We start from the raw sequence: 24208 nt of genomic DNA, 5'->3' as shown, positions 1-24208 counted from the left end.
ATTCGCAATAAAAGCAATCGTTACTTGTTCGTCAGGAAATCACCGCAAAAGACTCACGAGATAAGCCGCAAGGATTCGCAGGAAAAGCAATCCTTGGTTGTTTGTCAGGCGATCACCGCAAAAGACTCACGACAGAAGCCGCAAGGATTCGCAACAAAAGCAATCGTTACTTGTTCGTCAGGCAATCACCGCAAAAGACTCACGACAAAAGCCGCAAGGATTCGCAGCAAAAGCAATCGTTACTTGTTCGTCAGGCGATCACCGCAAAAGACTCACGACAGAAGCCGCAAAGATTCGCAGCAAAAGATATCGTTACTTGTTTGTCACGCGATCACCGCAAAAGACTCACGACAGAAGCCGCAAGGATTCGCAATAAAAGCAATCGTTACTTGTTCGTCAGGAAATCACCGCAAAAGACTCACGAGATAAGCCGCAAGGATTCGCAGGAAAAGCAATCCTTGGTTGTTTGTCAGGCGATCACCGCAAAAGACTCACGACAGAAGCCGCAAGGATTCGCAGCAAAAGCAATCCTTGGTTGTTTGTCAGCCGATCACCGCAAAAGACTCACGACAGAAGCCGCAAGGATTCGCAGCAAAAGCAATCCTTGGTTATTTGTCAGGCGATCACTGCAAAAGACTCACGAGAGAAGCCGCAAGAATTCGCAGCAAAAGCAATCGTCAGTTGTTCGTCAGGCGATCACCGCAAAAGACTCACGAGAGATGCCGCAAGAATTCGCAGCAAAAGCAATCGTCAGTTGTCCGTCAGGCAATCCCCGCAAAAGACTCACGACAGAAGCCCCAAGAATTCGCAGCAAAAGCAATCGTTACTTGTTCCTCAGGTGATCACCGCAAAAGACTCACGACAGAAGCCGCAAGGATTCGCAGCAAAAGATATCGTTACTTGTTTGTCACGCGATCACCGAAAAGGTCTCACGACAGAAGCCGCAAGGATTCGCAATGAAAGCAATCGTTACTTGTTCGTCAGGAAATCACCGCAAAAGACTCACGACATAAGCGGCAAGGATTCGCATCAAAAGCAATCGTTACTTGTTCGTCAGGCGATCACCGCAAAAGACTCACGACAGAAGCCGGAAGGATTCGCAGCAAAAGCAATCGTTAGTTGTTCGTCAGGCGATCACCGCAAAAGACTCACGACAGAAGCCGCAAGGATTCGCAGCAATAGCAATCGTTACTTGTTCGTCGGGCGATCACCGCAAAAGACTCACGAAAGAAGCCGCAAGAATTGGCAGCAAAAGCAATCGTGACTTGTTCGTCAGGCGATCACCGCAAAAGACTCACGACAGAAGCCGCAAGGATTCGCAGCAAAAGGAATCGTTACTTGTTCGTCAGGCGATCACCGCAAAAGACTCACGACAGAAGCCGCAAGGATTCGCAGCAAAAGTAATCGTTACTTGTTCGTCGGGGGATCACCGCAAAAGTTAAGACTCACGACAGAAGCCGCAAGTATTCGCAGCAAAAGCAATCGTTGGTTTTCCTCAGGCGATCACCGCAAGAGACTCACGACAGAAGCCGCAAGGATTCGCAGCAAAAGGAATCCTTAGTTGTTTGTCAGGCGATCACCGCAAAAGACTCACGACAGAAGCCGAAAGGATTCGCAGCAAAAGCAATCGTGACTTGTTCGTGGGGCGATCACCGCAAAAGACTCGTGACAGAAGCCCCAAGAATTGGCAGCAAAAGCAATCGTTACTTGTTCGTCAGGCGATCACCGCAAAAGACTCACGACAGAAGCCGCAAGGATTCGCAGCAAAAGTAATCGTTACTTGTTCGTCGGGGGATCACCGCAAAAGTTAAGACTCACGACAGAAGCCGCAGGGATTCGCAGCAAAAGGAATCGTTGGTTGTTCGTCAGGCGATCACCGCAAAAGACTCACGACAGAAGCCGCAAGGATTCGCGGCAAAAGCAATCCTTGGTTGTTTGTCAGGCGATCACCGCAAAAGACTCACGACAGAAGCCGCAAGGATTCGCAGCAAAAGCAATCGTTAGTTGTTCTTCCAGACGTGCGCTCTTTGGTCAAAGAATTTTAAACTGGCAGAAGTGTCCATTGCGATATACAGTTCATCGATAGATCATTCATTTCACGACTCTAGTTAATTCAGGGCAGTAGCTTGCAGAATGAAACCGTTGCCTCAACTGGTAGGTCAACGATGAGTTCAAATGAAAGCTGCTTTGGCTCGCGTTTATTACCGGAAATTCACTTGCTTGGCGCAGTCAAACACATCGCGCGTTACGCCTGTCAAATTGTACTTTGGCAATATTTTCCGGACACTTGCTTAGTAGTTAGCTTTCCACAATTCTAAAGCAGTGTTTTCAAAGTGACAAACGATCGCGAGTTCTGTAATTTTTCGCTGATTTCTGTCTTCTTTAGGCTTCAAAAGATCCTTGGGTTCCTGGTACGGAAATTCAATTATTACATGATTACACGCAGAACGTACAGGTCCGACCAGTTAGCCTTGTGAAACACAACCAAAGGCGACAAATGATATATTTTTGCTCAAAGAAGGCCGCACAGAAAGACGAAAGTTGTTTCCTTCTCAACTACAAACTGAAGGAAAGTTTAAGAAGGTAAAATCTTGAGTTCTGTTCACTGACAAAGATTTTAATAACATAGACAATTTTAATATTTTACTTATTATGCTAAATAAAATACATTGCATGATTTAACTACCATTTCCGGTGAGCAACGCGCGATAGTCCCTTTTACCCAATAAGACTGAAAAAGAGGGCAAACAATTGGCCCTTGTCGTCCGGCAACTTTCGGAAAATTCCATCACGCAAAGTTGCACTGATTTAAAGCAATACAAAAGTACTATGAGCGAGGCGTTGATTGTATGGCACAATGATCCCTTTATCTTAGCTCAGAGAGGATAGTTGTATGTCCAACATTGCAGTCCGAGCTAGCGCATATAAACAAATATGCCTACCCTTTATCCACAAGGCAGCTGCTTTGTCTCTTTGGTAAGTCCTTTTCTCAGCGGAACTTAGATCTGGCAGAGGTCTCTTTTCTTTTTTTCTCTCCAGCCTTTGAAATGACTCAGAATGACTGCAAATGTAAATTAACTCCCGGCAATCTTGAATCATGATCGCCGATACATTAATAAGTTTAGGGTCTCAAAATGAAAGCATTTCTCTCAAAGAGACAGCGAACAGTGCGGAATGAGTTCACCAAAAGCATTTCTCTCAAAGAGACAGCGAACAGTGTGGAATGAATTCACCCGACGACCATTTCCGGTGAGCAACGCGCGATAGTCCCTTGTTTTCCAGAGGACAAACATTAACTCGTTATGCTAGTACTGAACCACGATTAAGGCATTTAATGTACCCAATAAGACTGAAAAAGAGGGCAAACCATTGTCCCTCGTCTTCCGGCAACTTTCGGGAAATTTTCGATTAAGCAAATTTGCAGATTTATAGCAACCCAAAAATGCTATGAGCGAAACGATGAGTGTATGGTACAATGAGATCACTTTACTTGAATACTTTAGCATCGAGAGAGAAAAGTTGACCACCGATGGAGACGACTAGCGCGTATAAACAGAACATTATGCCTACCCTTTATCCAGCTGCTTTGTTTGTTTGCGCCAAGTCCCTTTCACAGCAGATCTCAGATTTGGCAGATCTCGTTTCTTTCCTTTACCAGCGGAGCCCTCGAAATAACAGAATGACTGCAAACGAGGAATGTAAATGAACACCTTAGAGTCTAGGTTCTCATGCCGCCGATACCTTTTTAAATTTAGTTGTCTATAAATGAAAGAATTAATGCAAAACATACAGCGAAGAGTGTCACTGATTCCAGTACAATGTACCATCACTGCCCCGTGTGCAAGAAGGAGAATTATAGAAATGAATTTACCAACCTGCTAGTTGCTTTCCACCGTTTCTTTATAACTGCCGACTGCTTGCAGCACAATAGCGCCAGCAGCGGTTTTCTGAAGTGACGGCTTCTTCAGGCCTTTGGAACGACAAACGAGCGGAGATCCTGTTCCATTGAAAAGAACGTTTTTAACGGATTTGGCCATTCGAGATACTAGTGTTATTACGTCATTGAAAATGACAGCTGCTGATGTTATGCAATTTTTACTGGTTGATGAAAAAGATACACCGCAATAATCTGACAATGGAGCCACCATTTTCGGGCATGGCATCACGCGCGCGTTGATTTGCATTATTTTTGTAGCGCGTGGCGCTGGGAGTAAGTACGACCGCTTGCGGTTTATCTTCTCACGGCGGAAGGCTTTAGACTTAAGAGCTCACTCACGCGTTTTTTATGTCCCAGGACGGAAGCAGTTTAATTGATTGCTTTTTCGAAGAAGTCACAGCCAGGAAAAACAAACAAGTCACGTTTTTTCCAGCTAGGGACAGTGCTTTAAATCAGTTTTTAGCAAGCGAGACACTGAACGAAAATCCCAGCCAGTAAATGGTCTAATGCTAATATTTCCCAGCCAGCGTAACTGCAGCCTGTCGAGCGGGTTTTCTGTCGAGCGGCTCCGTCGGGTACTCCTGATAAGTACTCCACGAAAACGGCACACTCCAACCGACTATTTAATTTTGGTATTCTGGTCATTCATAAATAACATTTCTCGTCGCTGCTGCCGAGATATACACCCTTTGTGTAACACTGAAGTTATGAAATTTTAAAAGAAATCCTCCAAGCAATTTCTCTTCTTTCAAGGGCAATTAAAAAGAAAGGACAACTATCCTAAATTCTCGTTCAGAGCCAGTCGTTGTTCTAACAGTTTTTCATCCCTAACATATTTTTTTCCAAAAATGAAGGATTTTCAGAAGGAGAAAAACAATAGTGAACATCTGCCTCAATGAACATATCACAATTCTGTATTAACTGCTGCCCGAGTGTCAACTGCCAAATATAAAATAAAATTCCTGTCATTACTTTAAAATCATTCCATTTATTCTGGATTCAAGACTGAATACAACTGACTCCGGAAAAGCCAAACTTATCCGAACTCAAACGATTAGTGACAGGATGAGATCGGAGTGACAACGTCCTATACCCGATTTCCTCGAATTGCAAGAGGCTATCAATTTTTTTTGTTTGTTTTCCTTGATCACTGAAATGTTCGTTCTACACCCAAATAAAATCGAGCGGAAGATTTCTGTCGGATCTCTCGGCTCCCTGCCTGTGTTTTAAAAATGAAAAGAAACTTCACTTTAATAGCAGCTGAACCCGACCGACTAAACCGCTCAATTACTACTTTCATTAACTCCCTCGACTAAACGAAAGTGTTTGGACAATTTAGAGCAGCAACTGGCAGTAACCCCCTATTAGGTCTTTATTTAAATAATTAAATTTACAAGTCTTCAAGACAACTTTTTCATCTACAATAATGAAGCCTCCACTGTTGTTTATACTTCAGACAATCTTGATATCCTAAACATGGCAAGCTTTTATGCCAGCGCTAGTGTAGGCTCGATAACCAGCCGCTGTTCGGGAACGTAGACCGGACACGAGAGAGCGACGGAAATCGAGCCTAGCACTAGTCGGTTGTGTTTTGAATGCTGTTTTTGCATTCGTTTTAATACGCAGTCCTCAGTTGACAGTGTTTTTGAATCACCCCTGTTAATTTTTTGGCTTTCAATTGTTAATTCCCAAACAAATGCGTTTTTATCGTTCATATGGCTTTATTTTTGACTTTCTTGAATTTCCTTCGATGAAATCTTTCAAAATTTTGACAGTATAAGGCATCGAATCCGGAGAGATAGGAATTTTAAACATGAAAAAAGTAGGTTTTGTTGTACAGGGAGGTTTTTCGATTTTTCAAATTTAAGTCTTACACCGCTGCGGAAAAACTGGTTAAATATATTTCCCTGAAAAAAAGAGCTCCAACTTAAGTAAAATAGCTGTAATCAGTCTGCCAAATTTTACGGGATTTCAACGAAGGAAATGCGAGAAAATTCATTGTCAGTTTAATTTGCTTTTCGTGCTAAAATATGGAAAAACACTGACGTTTCCCTTTGATCATAAGCGCGCGCAGATTACTTAATGCTTTCGTCCTCGGCGCGCGAACGAACGTAAAACTATAGGAAGTCACCTTAAGGACAGCAAAGCACTTGTCTGATTGTGTTCTTAACTTCCTGTCTCACTTCTTGTATTTTCCAGCAGTAAAGAATCGGGTTTAATGACGAGTTTAAGAAAACTGAAGTGATGGTATATTTGGTAGCGAGGAAAACAGATGGGAATAGTTCATTGTTCGACCACAAAGCTGTCACTATACCATGAGGCAGATAACAAGCCACCAGTGTCAGTTGCAACCAAAGTGCACTGGACACTGCCTTTTTGTATCGTGCTATGTTCAGCGGATTTTCTTGGCTAGGTCGTTGAGTCTGGCTTTGTAGCTGTGCTTGATAATGGCGGAGGGAAAAGAAGATCTTTGTGTAAGAAAAGATTGAGATTACAAGACACAGTAATACGACTGAAAAGGCATACCATAACGCTATGAGGAAATTCCAAAAATACATTGTTGTTATGGCAGTGGACATAACCCAAAATGTTGTGACGATCACGTAGGTTCCTTTCAAAGTTACCTCTTGTCTGTATCTCAGTCCCAACAAGGCGAGAAGTCTGTCCACGCTTATCGCAGTCACTGTCAACAGAGACACTACACACAAGATAATACTTGCTATACAACCCGCCGCCCATACGTAGCGACAAATATTCCAATGACCATTCAGTTCAGACAACCAGTAAGTGACCGTGAGAGGCTCAGAAATGAGACCAACACAAAGATCACTTACCGCAAGGCTACGAAGCAAGATTTTGGAGCGGGGATGAAGTGAAGACTGCTTGCGAAGAGAAACTAGAATCAAAGCATTTCCAAGAATTGCAGTGATGGAGAGAAAAATGTTTAAAGCTGAAAGAAAAGTCAACTGGCCATGAATTTCAGCCGCTGCAGTTAAACTTGCCCGGCATAACTGTTGTTTATACGTTTTCTGCGTCAAATCTCCGGAAAAGTTTGCTATTGCCATTACTCTGCGATCTTCGTGCCCTGCAATAACAATAATAACAGCAGGAGGACCGTGCTGCAGAATATTTGACGGGAAGTTCTGACATACGTGCTATGACTTTTAATTATTTTGACAAACATGTCAATCCACGGATGACTTGAAAAACATTAAACTATAGTCATCAGGTGTTCATAACATCTCCACTTGCAGCTACGGAATATGCATTGTTTTGGCGACAAGTTGTGGATTTTTCAAAAAAGTAATGCTCCAAACAACTTCTCGTCTTTCATGACTTTCAAGGAGTATAAAATAGGAAAGGATAATTGCCCTTTTCGTCTCAAGCACCCAAGTTATCGTTTACAACAGTTCTTTTTAAATTTGTCAATCCCAGCTGTCAGCAGTCAGTTTAAATTATTGACTAAATTTATTCAGTTCCAGAGATGACGGGTCTTTAGAAAATACAACAGCGAACAGCCGCCTCGATGAATGTAGAAGCCGCGCTTTGACTATTATGCGAATGTTAACTGCACTTATATTTTAAAACTTCCTCGTCATTATTTTATTCTATAAAATTAATGTAAATACATTCATGGATGCCACGTGCGTCCTATGACGCGAAAAGGGCGTGATTATGAAATGATTTTACGACTTCGTTGAAATTTGGAAATAAGACTAAAGACAACTAATGAAAGAACAGACGAATCTGAACTCGAACGTTTACTATTAAAATAAAAGTCGCTGATATGATACTGTGATCCGCAAACGCGGCTTGGCAATCGAACTTCTTCCCGAATTGCGCGACGTCATAAAATTTATTTCTTGAATTCAGAAATGGCCCTTCTACATTCATTTGTGGCATTCTCTCAGATCCCTCAGCTTCTTACGTAAGTCTTAATGCAAAGAACAACGCTTTTGCAGCTTAACTGAGCTAACCCGCGCAATGATTGTTTTAATTTAACTCTCCGGCCTGGCAAAAAGGTATTGTTTGAATAAATTTTGATAAAATTTATTCAAGCAATAAAATAAGGCAACAATTGACATGAATTTTATTTATTGCCTTAATTTCAAATAAAAGTCTTGGAAACAAATTTCTAATAATGACATTGTTAATGTTAGAAATAATACAAGCAATTCCGATATACTAACGTAAGAAAGCTCCACTCTTAATGTTTAATAACAGTTTTGGGGAAATCCCTAGACTGCAAAGCAGTCGTTTTCGGACGTTTTCGGAAGGCGCGATCCTCGCGTGTGAAGTGCGCGAGCCTCACACGCCCGTATTTTTTAGCGTCTCTCCCCATTCTCCCTCGCCGTTTTTACACTCGCTCCAGACCTTTCGTTCGAATATTGATCGTCGCTCGCGTTCGCAAAAAATACGACTGTTTTGCAGTCTAGGAAATCCCCATGTCTACCTGTTAATTATCTTTTACACCTTTTTCTGGTAAGCTCAAGAGATGATTTAACGCGACAATAACTAACACTATGAACAGCAAAGCACTTGTCTGATTGTGTCCTTCAATTTATTGCTTGTCTCAGTTATTGTATCTTCCAGCAGTAAAGAATCGGGTTTAATGAAGCCTGTTCGCTATAAGTCGGCGCCAATATAATTTGCCCCCGCAAGCAAGGTTTTGGCCCAGAGGCCAAAACCAGGTGATGGGTTCCTGCCAAAACCCAATAGTAACCCCTCGTATAAAGAAGAACGGTATTAAATATTTGCAGTAGTGCTCGAATCGATCCCGATTTAAAAAAAAAAACTAGGCGCGTAATACGCTTCGAGATGGCAGAGACCCTAAATTTAAAATGATTTCAAAGATCCTGAAGATGAATTTTGAGAGGAAAACAACTCAGAAGATATCGTAAGTAATTGAAAAAGTGGTTTTCTGAGTCGAAATTCAAAGCGAGAATTCTAGCTAAACCATCTCGTAAGTGGCGTTTTGCACGTTTTCGAGATATTAACACATGTTGTTATATAGCTGGCGTTTTTTCCGCTATACAGCGCGCCCATTCATTTTGGCTAGGTCATGGCGACATGACATCTAACAATGAAACTGATTACCACCAAATGCCATGAGCGGGCAACATTGCGAAAACATGACGTCAAACGGGAAACAGTTCACTGTTACCCGCGAAATGTTGACCGTTGTTGCACGGAATCAGAGCGTGCAGTTGAGGGTGGCCTGATGTTGTCGCTGAAATCTCAGCGCGTTTTTCAAAATTTACTTTTGTTTTGTTTTGCTATATAACAAATCACTTAATGACTGGTCCCTTGGGGGAAAAATAGAAAATAAAAGTTTTACTTCATACAAGGAAGTTCAGTTGTCCTCAATCAGCACAAAAAAGTAAAAGAAAACGGCGGCAGCTTTAGTGAGAATTATTGAACAATTATTAGATAAGGTTTTCGTGATATCCAGAATAATCAAGGTCGAGCTAGCAGTTATGAGCAGAAACCGAAGGCCCTCACTGACGGGGTGGCAACACAAAGCGCGCGAACTTGACATGATTACCCTTAGAAATCATGCACCGCGGTCATACATGACATGATCACCCGTAACCTTGAGTGTCCTTGACATGAATGTTATATAGTCTGCAGCCAGTAGATGACGTCACAGGCGCTGATTTCGAAAAATCGCTGCACGCTTTCGGCCAATCGGAAAAGAGATAGAGAGTTCAATGTATAATAATACTAGTTATATACCCTAAGGTAGATAAACAAGCGATCAAACCGAACTGCACCAGACACTGCGTTTAATTTTTGTTCTTATTTTAGGAGTTTTTGAAAATTATTGCATAGAACAGGTCTTTATTTTGTCCATCCCTGCAGTCAGTTTAATTTACCGACTATACTTATGTTCCAAAAGTGACGCATCTTGAGAAAATATAATTTATTAGCGAAACATCTGCCTCAACTACTGCCAACTACTGCCAACGACTGCCAACTACTTGCTTTGATCATTGTTTTTGTCATTCAAAAACCTGGCAATAGTTACCCTGCGAGCAGAATTTCCCTCGATCTTCTTTTTAATCTGAACTCAAACGTTTATTGCTAAAATTAGGTCGCACTTCCTGCGTTCTTCATCAACCCAATAGAACTTTTCCCCACACTGCTCGAGGCCATCAATTAAATTTATTTTTTTGAACACTGAAAAGCAGTTCTACACTGGAAGAGAAACAAAACATTAGCGCAACCAGACTAGAATTAACCCGCTTACTTGTTATGTTAATTAATTCTCTTCACAAAACGATGTAGTTGGAATTCATGAAGATATGTTTTCATTTCAAGTTACCGATGTTTAGAACATTAATATCTATGTTACACGTATGAAGGTTTTCTGTTTCAAGCTAGACAGGGCTAAGGCAGCTTTAATGATATCTTCGTAAACGTTAACTATTTTTTTTATCTTCTCTCGGTAAGCTAAGGGTGATATAACTCGACAAGAGTTAACACGATGATCAGCAAAGCACTTGTCTGATTGTCTCCTTTACTGCTTGTCTCACCTCTTGCATCTTCCAGCAGTAAAGAATCGGGTTCAACGACGAGTTTAAGAAAACTAATGTAGCTGCATATTGGATAGCAAGAAAAACAGATGAAGATAGTCCACTATTAGGGGCCAAAGCCGCCACTAAACCTTGGGGAAGATAGCAAGCTACCAGTGTCAGTTGCAACCAAAGTGCACTGGACACTGCCTTTTTGTATCTCGCTATGTTCAGTGGACTTGTTTGGTTCGGTTGTTGAGACTGGTCTTGTAACTGAGCTTGATGACGACGAAGGGTTAGGAAAATCTTTGTGTAAGCGATGATTGAGGTTACTAGGCACAGTAATTCCCCTATCACGATTAACCACAAGGTTATAAGGAAATCCCAAAAGTACGTTGTTGTTATGGCAGTGGGCAAAACCCACATGCAAACAATGATCACGTAGGTTCGCTTCAAAGTTACAACTTGTCTGTATCTCAGTCGCAACAAAAGGGCGAGAAGTCTGTCCACGTTTATCGCAGTCATTGTCAACAGAGACACTCCGGACAAAATTGTACCTGATACAATACTCGCCGCTGATGCGTAGGGACAAATATTCCAATGACCATCCCGTAGAGACATCCAGTAGGCAACCGCAATAGGTTCTGAAATAAGACCAACACAAAGATCAGTTGTTGCCAGGCAGCGAAGCAAGAGTTTGGAAGGCGGATGAAGAGAAGATTCCTTGTGAAGAGCGACTAGGATCAGAACATTTCCAAGGAATGATGTGATGGAGAGAAAAATGTTTAAAACTGAAATAAATGTCAACTGGCCGTGAATTTCAGCTGCTGCAGTTAAATGTGTCGGGCAGAACAGTTGCTCCACTGTTTCCTGCATGCCATTTCCAGAAAGGTTTGCTGTTGCCATCATTCTGAAGATTCCCACTCTGCAATAAAGGACAGTCTAAGCGCATTTTGTATATATATGAGCTTACTACATGTTCGTGACTGAGAGGACCGTATGGGAAATTATGTGGCCTCGGAGTCGATGACCTACTGGCGTGCTTTTTAATTATGTTGTTTTCATGTCAGCTCCATGTCAGATGTGACTTGACAAAAATTGAACTAGGCAAGCAGGTGGTTTTACTGTCAAGACCCCTTTTGCTGACTGTTATATAAGCAACAGAGAATGTCCTAAAAGGGAGTAGAATCATCACCACACCATCATCTTCGTCATTAAAACCACCAGGACCAATACCACACCACCACCATGATATTAGGGAGCTCGTTTTAGCAACGACGACGGCAAAGCCAAGGACAAAGTCGATTATTATTCCGGCAACCTACGAATCTCACAGGAATTTAGATTCGGTCCTGTTTGTCTATCATTGTCAGAGTTCTCAAATACGACAGACAGTGCCAAAATTCGGGAAAGACATTTTAGAACTTGATTGGTCGTCGTGCATCACGTTCTCCAGAAGAACGGCAAAGAAATGTACCACGAATTATAACCCATGTGAACAGCCATTGTACTTCTTAGTAGACTTCCTGTTTGGTGTAGTATCCGCTATTATTTTATTGATTCACGAGGCTGGCTACCTATCAGTAGATCTCTTAGGATAGATCGTCGAGTAAATATCACTCAGTCAGCTTATAATACTCCTGTCAAAATACTCAATTAGAATTACGGTGAAACCTTAGAAAACTGATAAAAAACCAGACTATTCTAAACTCAAACGTTTGTTTGATACAAATTAAGTCTTTGTGTTAGTAGGGACAGCCGCTTCGTAGACTGCTAAAATGTCTTCTTTTGTTACAGTTGGAAAAGGAGAAAGGTCGAGAAACCATTTTATACTTTGAAAGCGAACAGGATTCGCTATATTTGACGCTCGAACGTGGTAATTTGCATATTGTGTTTACAAAGTATGGAGACTTCCTCGTTTTTATTTGTTTGTTCGGTTTGATGAAATGCTTGGTGAATTTATTTGTTTAATGGTAAGATAAAATGACTGCAAAGCCGTCGGCAAAATTAATATCCATGCTTGTGTCCTTGGGCAACACACTTTACTCTCACAGTGTCTCTTTCCACCCAGGTGCATAAATTGGCCTGGTACGGGCGAACTTAATGCTGGGGGTACCCCTGCGATGGACTAACATCCGATCCAGGGAGAGTAGAAATACTCCTACGGAAACCGGGATAAGCTCCGGCCTGATGGGCCACTTGGCTTGTATACAGACTTTACCTTCACCTGACTCATATGCTTTAAAATCGTTTGTCCCAATTCCCATTTAAGCCCGTTTCTCCATATTCCTAATGAGGTATTGGCCTAGGCCTTTACACAAATATCACGTAAAATCGCCTAAATATCTTTCCGGAAATTCTCAAAAAATGTCTAAATATCCCCCAAACGTTTCTAAATATCTCGAAAAATCCTCTGAATATCTCGAAATCTCTCGTATTTTTGTTTTAAAAAGAAACCGATTTTGAATCCCTTAGGCCAAAATTTTCCCGAACGGGAGCTGAAAAGTATGTCAGAGATTGTCTACACTAGTATGATGGAAATAAAGCAACTTCCTGAAGAAGGTTCAGGCCTATTGTTTCCAGCATCCGCCATTTTTACAACTGGCTGCTAGTGATATGGAAACATTATTCGAGTGGGAAACCGCTGAACTGGATTATTTCTAGCGTAGAAAATTCGAATGATAGAACTGAGTATTCTGTCAAGAAAATACCGAGGAAAAGCTGGAAAACAGCCAAAAAAAGCTATACATTTTTTTAAATATCCCAAAATTTTCTAAATATCTTAAAATTTTCTAAGCCTTTCTAAATATCTCGGACACTTCTAAATATCTCAAAAAATATCCGGATATTTGTGTAAAGGCCTACATTGACCTAACTCCCTCTTTCCCGTGGCAAAAACTGGCCAATCCCAGTTCCCATTTTACCCCTGTTACCGGGTCCTCGATAATCAGTAACTCCAAGTGCATATTCTAAACTTGGTTGGAGAGAAAGGAAGAGAAATTAAACTGGGTCAGCTCAGTCAACCAAGTTCGTAAAAAAAACACCCAGTAGGCTAACGCATCTCTTTAGGTCTGCATTACACGGTGATTCTATACAACGTAATCGACATTATTTTCTTAACGTGAGTAGTCGACGACATGTTACAGACCAAACTACCGCTTGGTAAAATTTAACCGTCTAGAAATACCCAGAATAATTTTGTATGCATTCAACGTACACTGAACTTGTTAAGCATTATTTTTAAATATTTCTTGTTTCCTTTTTCTTCTGTTTCCTTCCAGCAGTAGAAAATCGGGTTTAAAGATGACTTTAAGAAAACAAAAATGACCGCATCCATTCAATCTCTTAAACGTCCGTTGTACAACCAAATACAATATCTCTTCGGATGCGTTAAATGAGAAGAAATATCACTGTAAGGTAACTCTACTAATTCATACGCTAACTGGATGTTTTCAGAATTAGCTGTCTTGACAGAACCATGCTGTTTGAATATTAAAGAACAAGGATTGACATATATTTCATTTAGTTGAGGTCTTTCAAGTCTCCAAGTCTTCAAAATAGGCCCATTTTTAATTTACAGTGTATGCAATAAAAATGTTTTGTAACACCAATACAAATTTCCTAAACTGAGGGAGCTCCACTCTTAATTTAAAACAGTGTTAAGACAGCTATGAAGAAATCACCTTAAATTTTAACTACAGTCGAAACTGCTTATAACGGCCCTATATTAAGCGGCCACCCTCTATTAAGCGGCCAGTTTTCAAAGTCCCAATTTTTCGCTCATACAAATGCTGTATTTGTTACCTTTATTAGGCGGCCACCTCTATTAAGCGGCTGCGGCCACCCTGTAGCAGTTCTATGTTTGTCTTTCTTTGTTATTTTTACCTGTATCAAGTGGCCACCCTGAACGTAACAACTATGAAATGACGGAATAAGATATTTTGTTGTGAACTGTGAGTCATAGAAATACAGTACTGTATACCGTAGAGTAGTGAATAGAGGACAATTTATTGCACTGTACATTTAAACAAGGTTACGTATGTTATCTGATACCGTTAAGTTACAACTTGGCATTGAAGCTTGTTTAAAATATTCATCGCTTGAAGGAGTGTTGATCGTCCTATTGTTTCCTTGCATGAGGTGCTTTTGTAGATACGCCATTAACATTGACATTAGACCACCCCATTGAGTATTTTTAGTGATCCAGAGGGTGGCCGGATGCTTCCTTTTCTGTCTTTTCCTGATAAGCTTAGGCATGATATAGCTCGACAAGAACTAACTCTACGAACAGCAAAGTACTTGTCTGATTGTGTCCTTTGCTGCTTGGCTCACTTCCTGCATCCTTCCATCTTCTATAGTCCCTGTAGATTGCCCAGCGATAAAAATTTATGAAGAAAGTCCACTATTAAGGGCCAAAGCCGCCACTATACGATAAGGAAGATAACAAACGACCTGCGTCATTTGCAACCATATCGCACTGAAGACGGCCTTTTTGCATCGCGCTATGTTCAATGGACTTGTTTGGTTCGGTTGTTGAGACTAGTCTTGTAACTGAGCTTGACGATGACGAAGGGAGAGTTCGATCTTTGTGTAAGAGATGACTGAGGTTGCAAGACACAAGGATACAACTGGAAAGATACGCCATGTGATTATAAGAAAATTCCAGAAATACGCTGTTGAAAAGACAGCGGACACACCCCAAAAGATCACTTAAGTTCGCTTTAAAGTTACAACTTTTCTGTATCTCATTCCCGACAACAGGGCGAGAAGTCTGTCCTCGTTTATTGCAGCATTTGTCAACAGACACTCCTCACAAAATAATACTCGTTATTATAAGCGGCTGCAGTCACGTAGCGACAGATTTTCTAATCTTCATGATCATTTACTACAAACATCCAATAGCCAACAGCGACAGGCTCTGTAATAACTCCTACACAAAAATCAGTTGTTGTAAGGCTTCGGAGCAAGAGTTTAGACGGCGGGTGAAGGGAAGACTCCTTGCGACTAGAATCAAAGTATTTCCAAGAAACGCAGTAATTGAGAGGAAAATGTTTAAAACTGAAAGAAATATGAACTGCTCGTGAACTCCAATGATGTAGTTAAACCTTCCCAGCATATGAGTTGTTCGTATTCCGCTTTCTGCTTCACATTTCCAGAAAAGTTTGTCGGTGCCATCACTCTGCGATAAAACTACTTTTGTTATATTAGCTTGTTACGTGAGTGGGAGGGTCGTAGAGAAAATATTTGCCTGGAGGGCATGACAAACGTGCCTACTTTATTTTATTACTTGACAAACATATCAATCAGCAGATGAAGAACATCGAATCATCCTAACAGATGGTTTTACTACCAAACACTGAAAACACTGAAAACAATTATTTGAATTCGTTTGTAAAGTTTGATCTAATTTAGCTCTAGAGCTGTGATAGTAAAGCCTCGATAAAGTACCCCTCTAAAGCGTCTTTGAGGGACACATGAATAGTTTCATGCATCATCACCACTACAAAAAAAGACAGCATTTCTAAAACAGTGTAATTGCTATAGTTTTCCTTCTTCTCAGAAGATACATGCGGAACCTCCTAATTTCTCCAGCACTTTCCGTCAGAAAATCTCTCAGCCAGCAGACAGTCACTTGTAAAAATGCACTCGCAGTCACTGATTGGAAGTTATCTATGGTCGTACGGTACAGGGGCGGATCAAGAATTTTTCTTAGGAGGGCGTGCACCACTAAGGAACGGCGTAACTGACTGGTGAGGTAAACAAATTTTAAAAGCGAAAACAAATAAAGCTTCATCTTAGGGGAGATGCCCACCCCCTGCACCCTCCCCCTAGATCCGGCCGTCGGTGATCATCTCAACCTTTAGATGGTGTGGAATGATCTTGATTCAAGTAGCGTCGCGCGCAAATGACGTCACGAAAATTTAACCCCCGATGTGACTCAAACAAACAAACCAATCCGTGATCCACTTCTTTGAGAGCGAAGTAAGGAACAACGGCGTTCTGTGCACCTCTGTCTAGTGGACCCTATGGCACCTCCCCTGGTGTCCGCGCTACAAATCAGAGGTTTGTTCAAAAAGCACACAAAATATTTGCTTGCGATTAAGACTTAATAGCTAAGGATTGGCACTAAACATATTCCAGATTAGTTCAAGTTCGTGACCAACTCTAAAATTGATAAATTAATAAAGATGGTGAATTTTAAGCTCGGTAATGAAATGTGACGGACACGAGCGTGGGACAAAGAAAAATTCTGAGTCCCCGGCAGGAATCGAACCCATGACCTCCCGAATACCGGGCGGGCACTCTATCCACTGAGCTACGAGAACTCATGGAGAGCAAGGTTATTTAACTGAGTTCAGATATGATAGGTGTCCTGCATACTGCTAGGTTCAACGCTGTCGAATTCATCGTGAGTAGTGATAAGTTAATAAAGATGGTGAATTTTAAGCTCGGTAATGAAATGTGAAGGTGAATTAATCAACATGACACGAACGTGGGACAAAGAAAAATTCTGAGTCCCCAACAGGAATCGAACCCATGACCTCCCGAACACCGGGCGGGCACTCTATCCACCGAGCTAGAGTGGATAGAGTGCACGAATTCATCGTGAGTAGTGATAAGTTAATAAAGATGGTGAATTTTAAGCTCGGTAATGAAATGTGAAGGTGAATTAATCAACATGACACGAGCGTGGGACAAAGAAAAATTCTGAGTCCCCGACAGGAATCGAACCCATGACCTCTCGAACACCGAGCGGGCGCTCTATCCACTGAGCTACGAGAACTCATGGAGAGCAAGGTCATTTAACTGAGTTCATATATGATAGGTGTCCTGCATACTGCTAGGATCAACGCTGTCGAATTAATCGTGAGTAGTGATAAGTTAATAAAGATGGTGAATTTTAAGCTCGGTAATGAAATGTGAAGGTGAATTAATCAACATGACACGAGCGTGGGACCTATCATATATGAACTAAGTTAAATGATCTTGCTCTCCAAGAGTTCTCGTAGCTCAGTGGATAGAGCGCCCGCCCGGTGTTCGGGAGGTCATGGGTTCGATTCCTGTCGAGGACGCAGAATTTTTCTTTGTCCCACGCTCGTGTCATGTTGATTAATTCACCTTCACAACTCTAAAATTGTTCTTAATCTGTTTTTCAGCTGTATGGAATCTTTCCTTTTCAATCGACTCTTTCCATGACATAATCCATAACTGCATTGTAAATTTACTTCAAGGTCCGCTTAACAGAGGTTTTAAACAACAGAAATCAACAAAACAAAATTTATTCAGTTTCATATCCGCGTCCGTGTTGTTTAATAAGACTCTGATGAGTTCGGTGAACAGGGATGCTTGAGAGCGCGCGCTATGTATTATAATGAGCAATGGTAGAGCGGATGGCCAGTGCTATAGCTTTGCCTGGATTTAACGATCTTTGATGTTCGGTGATGGATCATTTTCTCTAACAGTTTTCTACGTTTAGCGAAAAAACTGAAGAAAATCTGTCGACTGGATCATGGAAGTTTCAATTTTTTGCAAAATGCACCATCGAATTCCGTTTTTTTTTTAGCCCTTCGTTTATCTGTGTGACGGTTTCAAATGCCTCTTGAAGGGTTACGTTTTGTGAAAACGTTGTTTACATTCGGAATTGTTTACGCGACGGACCCACTTCTACAAAATATGACTAAGATCGTTTGCCTCCGTTGACACACCTTCGATATTTTTAACTATAAACTCCTGTAGACCATGCTGAATTACGTGCGCCAATTTTCCAAAATCAGGGTAGTTTTCCACACGCTTTATCTCTGAAACGAAGTCAGTGACATCCAATTTTTTTGCACTTCTGACACAAGTAACTCATTATTAGCAGTAAATTTTCGCGCGAACGTCCTTAATCGAGGATCCGTTTAAAGGGTTACAGGACCGTCGCTAGTGTCCGCTTACTAGAGGTGTCCGCTTAATTCAGATTTGTTGTAAAGAAAATAAGGGAAGAAATGTTTCGGGCTTACTGAGGCCGCTGTCCGCTTAATACTGACAGGCCGGTGTAGGATCTAGTTTGCATGTATTGCGGATGTACATCTTTCTCCAGCGCACTTGTTTCTTTTGCCATGCGGTTTTGAATATTCCTTTTGGTAGTTGTTTTCCATGAGATTTCGCACTTTGCCAGTTAATTCTTACATTTCTATGGCGATTTCCCACTGTATGAGGTACTACCTTGTTTTGTATTTATTTATTTCGCATTTATTTCGGTTTATTTTGCTTCAGGGTTCTTTTAAAGTCACCGCTATACTTTCGTTTCATTTAAGAACAGCGGATTTATAAGTGTTGTGTTTTCCTGGGCATGTATCTCATCTGTTGACTGGATCAAATAATTTACGTCTATAAGCTACATTTGAGCTTATACACTCGGTGTGTGCTTTTAAATATGGTGTTAGACAGAACAGGAGCGGACATAGGGGGTAGGGGTTGATTGGGCGGCTAGCCTCCCCTCCCCCACAATTTGGAAAGGCAAAAATAAAACAAATTAAAAAAGCTTGTGAATATTATGGCAGAAATAAAAGCAAACACTCTGGACGGGCACCCCATCGTAATTTCTACTTTGCGGCATTGCTAGAGTAAGAGTTTCAATTAGGATCCAATTCTCAAAATGGTAACATTTTAGGGGCATGCCCTATTGGTTCTACAACCCCAAAGTACTAACCACCCTCCCCCCCCCCTTGAAAAATCCTGGAGATACTTTACTATCCTATCTTCTCCTCGACCACCTGTGTTATCACATATGACAGATCTTAATAAAATTGTCCATCGCTACTGTCAGTTTATTGACGTTATTTATGTTCCACAAATGACTTATCGTAAGAAAATACAACAAGGAAAATCTGCTTCGATCAACATTGCTGCCTGAGTGTCAACTACTTATATCAACTCCCCGATTGTTATTTGTTGTTAAATGTCAACGGGATTATTAAATAACTTTTTTTAATTTTTGAATTTTGTAAAAGGACCGATAAAATCCTGTAGAAAAACCAAGCTAATCTGAACTCAAACGTTCACTGTTAAAATTAAGTCGCAGTTTCTGTGTTCCGAGTAAACTGTGAGAGTACACTATCTAACCTTCCGCGAATTGCACGAGGTCATCAATTTGATGCCCGTTCTGCATACATATATAAGATCTCTGCAGGTTCCATTTAAATGAAAAGAGATGATCACCTTATGGTAACCCGACTGGTTAACCCGGGTCACAGCTGGTAATTTTAATTAACTATCTTGACAAAAGGATTGTGTTTGATAAACAAAGAAGGTGACTTGCATTATTTCCATTAATCGCAAAGATACGCCATGTGATTATAAGAAAATTCCAGAAATACGCTGTTGAAAAGACAGCGTACACAACCCAAAAGATCACGTAAGTTCGCTTTAAAGTTGCAACTTTTCTGTATCTCATTCCCGACAACACGGCGAGAAGTCTGTCCACGTTTATTGCAGCATTTGTCAACAGACACTCCTCAGATAGATAGATAATCTTTATTTATCCACAAAATAATACTCGTTATATAAGCGGCTGCAGTCACGTAGCGACAGATTTTCTAATCTTCATTTACTACAAACATCCAATAGCCAACAGCGAGAGACTCTGTAATAAGACCAACCCAAGAATCAGTTATTGCAAGGTTTAACAGTTTTTATCTTCTCTGGGTAAGATAAGTGATGATGCAACTCGACAAGAGCTAACACGATGAACAACAAAGCACCTGTCTGACTGTCTCCTTTACTGCTTGTCTAACTTCTTGCATCTTCCAGCAGTAAAGAATCGGGTTTAATGATGAGTTTATGAAAACTAAAGTGGCTGTATAATGACTAGCGAGAAATACAGATAAAGACACCACACTATTAATGGCAAAGACCGCTACTATACCCTGTGGAAGATAACAAGCGACCATTGTCACTTACAACCATATCACACTGGTCACTGCCTCTTTGTATCGCGCTATGTTTAGTGGAAATGTTTTGTTCGGTCGCTGAGCGTGGTCTTGTAGCCGAGCTTGATGATGACGGAGGGAGAGAAAAATCTTAGTATAGGAGACGATCGAGGTTAGTAAACACAGTGGTTCAACTATCATGATTGACCACCAGGTTACTAGGGAATTCCAAACGTACAATGTTGTTATGGCGGTGCACCCAACCCAAGAGCTAACAACAATCATATAGGTTAGCTTTAAAGTTACAACTTGTCTGTATCTCAGCCTCAACAACAGAGCAAGAAGTCTGTCCAAGCTTATTAGAGTCATTGTCACCAGAGACACTCCACTCAAAGCAACGCTTGTTATTCTAAACGCGGCCGATACCGAGCGACAAATAATCCAGTCTTCATTTACTACGGACATCCAATAGGCAACAGAGAGAGGTTCCGTAATAAGACCAACACAAAAATCGGTTGTTGCAAGGCTTCGGAGCAAGAGTTTACACGGCGGGTGAAGGGAAGACTCTTTACGAAGAGCGACTAGAATCAAAGCATTTCCAAGAAATGCAGTAATGGAGAGGAAAATGTTTAAAACTGAAAGAAATATAAACTGCTCGTTTATCCCAGGAACTGTAGTTAAACCTTCCCAGCATATCAGTTGTTCGTATTCCGTTTTCTGCTTCACATTTCCAGAAAAGTTTGCTGTTGCCATCACTCTGCGATAAAACTACTTTTGTAATGTTAGCTTGTACGTGAGTGGGAGGGTCGTAGAGAAAATATTTAGCTGGAGGGCATGACGAACGTGCCTGCTTTATTTTATTATTTGACAAACATGTCGATCAGCAGTTGAAAAACATTGAATCAGCCTAACAGATGGTTTTACTACCAAACACTGAAAACAATTATTTGAATTCATTTGTAAAGTTTGATCTAATTCAGCACTAGAGCTGTGATTTTAAAGCTTCGATAAATTACTATATAAAGCGTCTTCGAGGGATACATGTCATGTATAGCATCATGCGTCATCGCCACTACAAAAAAAGCATTTCTAAAACAGTCTAGTTGCTATAGTTTTCCTTCTTCTCAGCAGGTAGATGCGTGAACCTCCTAACTTCTCCGGCACGTTCCCTGAGAAAGTCTCCCGGTGAGCATGCGCAGACAGTCACTTGTACACATGCACTCGCAGTCACAGATTGGAAGTTATCTATGATCGTAGGGGATCATCTTAACCTTCAGATGGTGGACAGGAGCGTTAGGGATGATCTTGATTCAAGTAGGGTCGCGCGCAAATGACGTCACAAAAATTTATCCCCCGGTGTGACTCAAACAAGCAAACCGTCACTCGTACTCTACTTCTTTGAGAGCGACGTAAGGAACAACGGCGTTCTGTGCACCTCTGTCTAGTGGACCCTATGGCACCTCCCCTGGTGTCCGCCCTACAAATCAGAGGTTTGTTCAAATAGCACGGAAAATATTTGAATTGTTTGCGATTAATACTCAATAGGTAACGATTGACACTCAACATATTCCAGATGAGTTTAAGTTCGTGATCAACTCTAAAGTTGTTCTTAATCAGCTGTATGGAATTTTTCCTTTTCGATCGACTCTTTCCATGACGTAATCCCACAATTGCAATGTAAATTCACTTCAAGGTCCGCTTAATAGAGGCTTTAAACAACAGAAATCAACAAAACAAAATTTATTCATTTCATATCCGCGTCCGCGTTGTTTAATAAGACTCTGATGAGTTCGGTGAACAGGGATGCTTGAGAGCGCGCGCTAAGTAATAAAATGAGCGATGGTAGGAAAGATGGCCAGTGCTATAGCTTTGCCTGGATTTAATGATCTTTGATGTTCGGTGACCCCTACTTTTCTTTTGATGGATCATTTTCTCTACCAATTTTCTACGTTTAGCGAAAAAACTGAAGAAAATCTGTCGACTGGATCATGGAAGTTTCAATTTTTTGCAAAATGCACCATCGAATTCCGTTCTTTTTAGCTCTTCGTTTTTCTGTGCGACGGTTTCAAATGTCTCTTAAAGGGTTACGTTTTGTGAAAACGTTGGTAACATTTGGAATTATTTACGCAACAGACCCACTTCTACAAAATATGACTAAGATCGTTTGCCTCCGTTGACACACCTTCGATATTTTTAACTATAAACCCCTGTAGACCATGCTGAATTACGTGCGCCAATTTTCCAAAATCAGGGTAGTTTTCCACACGCTTTATCTCTGAAACGAAGTCAGTGACACCCACTTTTTTTGCACTTCTGACACAAGTAACTAATTATTAGCAGTAAAAATTTAAAAGAAATCTATCGACTGGAAAATTTTCGCGCGAACGTCCTTAATCGAGGATCCGTTTAAAGGGTTACGGGACCGTCGCTAGTGTCCGCTTACCAGAGGTGTCCGCTTAATACAGATTTGTTTTAAAGAAAATAAGGGAAGAAATGTTTCGGGCTTACTGAGGCCGCTGTCCGCTTAAGAGAGTGTCTCTGTAAGAGCGGTCCGGTCGATTTTGCTTGAGACACAGATTTAGCTCATTTCTTGTGTGTTGTAAGACATTCATGTACCTATACTAAAACCACAATCCGTTTGATCGGATCTCTTTATTTTTCAGAGTTTTACGGAAATTAAATTTCAATCAAGCGAAGGCCTGTCGTGACAATTTTTATGACTTAAATTTGAGACAACTTTGGAGGACAATTTACAAAAAACTACGGGACTCAACAAAAAACAAATACCACAGCCATGTATATTAACTCTATCTTATCCATCGAGGCGACTTTCGTGAACATCACCTTTCAATCAAGAAAACAGGAAGACTTTAGTGACACCTTATCGGTTCGCTTAAGTCACACACGCGAAAACCGATCAAATTCAAAGTAAATTTTTGAAAAAGTGAGGCGTTCTTAACTGATCCAACTAACATAGCTAGGAAGTAGGTGCCATAGAAAAGGTAACTACAGAAAAAAACTTTGCGGCCCGACCTTTACTAAAACTTTATAACCCCGTGAACTTACCTAATTTTCGGCAATCTCCAAGTTTGGCCGTCCATTTTGAGGGACTCGTCAACATGAAGCGTAGCAGATATAAATCGAGCAGGTAGATCTAAAACCGTCAGAAATCCATCAAATATTTTCGTTCTCGCACGATTGATCTAAACGCGTCACGTGAGCGAATATTCCCCAGCTGAAACTGGGAAATATCCGAGAATATTCCCCATTTTTCAAAACTGCGCGCGTTGCGAAAAAGATTTGAAGAATAATGAACACAAAAGCCTCTATTTGGGACGAAAATATGTTCGGATATTTGTTCTTGGACATTATCTGTTCCTCGAAGCTCACAGTTTTCCTCGAGCTATGCTCTCGGAAAACTGTTGGCTTCTCGGAACAGATAATGTCCGCGTTACAAATACCCTGACATATTTTCGCGCTAAATGGAGGCTATTGTTTATACATGCTAAAAAAACTTCAGGACTCTCAGTTTAAAGGGTGAAGGCATGTACAGACAACTTTTATTTTATTCTCATAACTTTTTCCTTTAAATTAGAACTGGTAGTAATTAATAGAGTTATTCAAATATTTTTAACCTGGGTACCCATATGACTTTTTTGCTTGTCATCAGTGGTATAAGCATGCGGCATTTTGTGAAGATGGTGGTTTTCAATCACTAAGTCGTGCAACAATATGTACCGCGTCCCAAAATTAAAGTGAGAGAAGCGTTTCAGCGTAAGTCTTTGCAAGGACTGGACAGTGCATCCGCTGACAGTGCCGAAGGTTTCCAAAGAATCACCCAA

General features: G+C 41.0%; 2 protein-coding genes, 2 long non-coding RNA genes and 1 pseudogene across 4 annotated transcripts; all 5 read right to left on the bottom strand.

The window, feature by feature from the left end:
- Positions 1 to 3006: 3006 nt before the first annotated feature.
- On the bottom strand, positions 3007 to 3866 carry LOC149117330 (uncharacterized). Its single transcript, XR_016205631.1, has 2 exons — positions 3571 to 3866; positions 3007 to 3061 (listed from the first exon to the last, which is right to left on the bottom strand). It is a non-coding gene; the product is annotated as an uncharacterized LOC149117330 (long non-coding RNA).
- A 1419-nt stretch (positions 3867 to 5285) lies between these two features.
- LOC149117329 (adenosine receptor A3-like) lies at positions 5286 to 7016 on the bottom strand. The gene has a single exon (XM_089282990.1). The coding sequence runs from the start codon at positions 7000 to 7002 to the stop codon at positions 6070 to 6072; it is 933 nt and encodes a 310-aa protein (XP_089139116.1). The 5' UTR covers positions 7003 to 7016; the 3' UTR covers positions 5286 to 6069.
- Positions 7017 to 9708: 2692 nt separating this feature from the next.
- On the bottom strand, positions 9709 to 12721 carry LOC110066178 (melanocyte-stimulating hormone receptor-like). The gene has a single exon (XM_020773384.2). It carries the CDS (start codon positions 11359 to 11361, stop codon positions 10429 to 10431), a length of 933 nt encoding a protein of 310 aa, XP_020629043.2. The 5' UTR covers positions 11362 to 12721; the 3' UTR covers positions 9709 to 10428.
- Positions 12722 to 19963: 7242 nt separating this feature from the next.
- Positions 19964 to 21136, bottom strand: LOC149117328 (melanocortin receptor 4-like; annotated as a pseudogene).
- A 1851-nt stretch (positions 21137 to 22987) lies between these two features.
- On the bottom strand, positions 22988 to 23530 carry LOC149117327 (uncharacterized). Its single transcript, XR_016204118.1, has 2 exons — positions 23433 to 23530; positions 22988 to 23210 (listed from the first exon to the last, which is right to left on the bottom strand). It is a non-coding gene; the product is annotated as an uncharacterized LOC149117327 (long non-coding RNA).
- Between the last annotated feature and the right edge of the window lie 678 nt (positions 23531 to 24208).

The sequence above is a fragment of the Orbicella faveolata genome, unplaced genomic scaffold (assembly GCF_042242905.1).
Source record: "Orbicella faveolata isolate gen_17 unplaced genomic scaffold, um_ofav_v1 contig_12, whole genome shotgun sequence".
Classification (NCBI taxonomy): domain Eukaryota; kingdom Metazoa; phylum Cnidaria; class Anthozoa; order Scleractinia; family Merulinidae; genus Orbicella; species Orbicella faveolata.
Note: the sequence above shows the minus strand (reverse complement) of the source record. Positions and strands in the feature narration are given on the sequence as shown.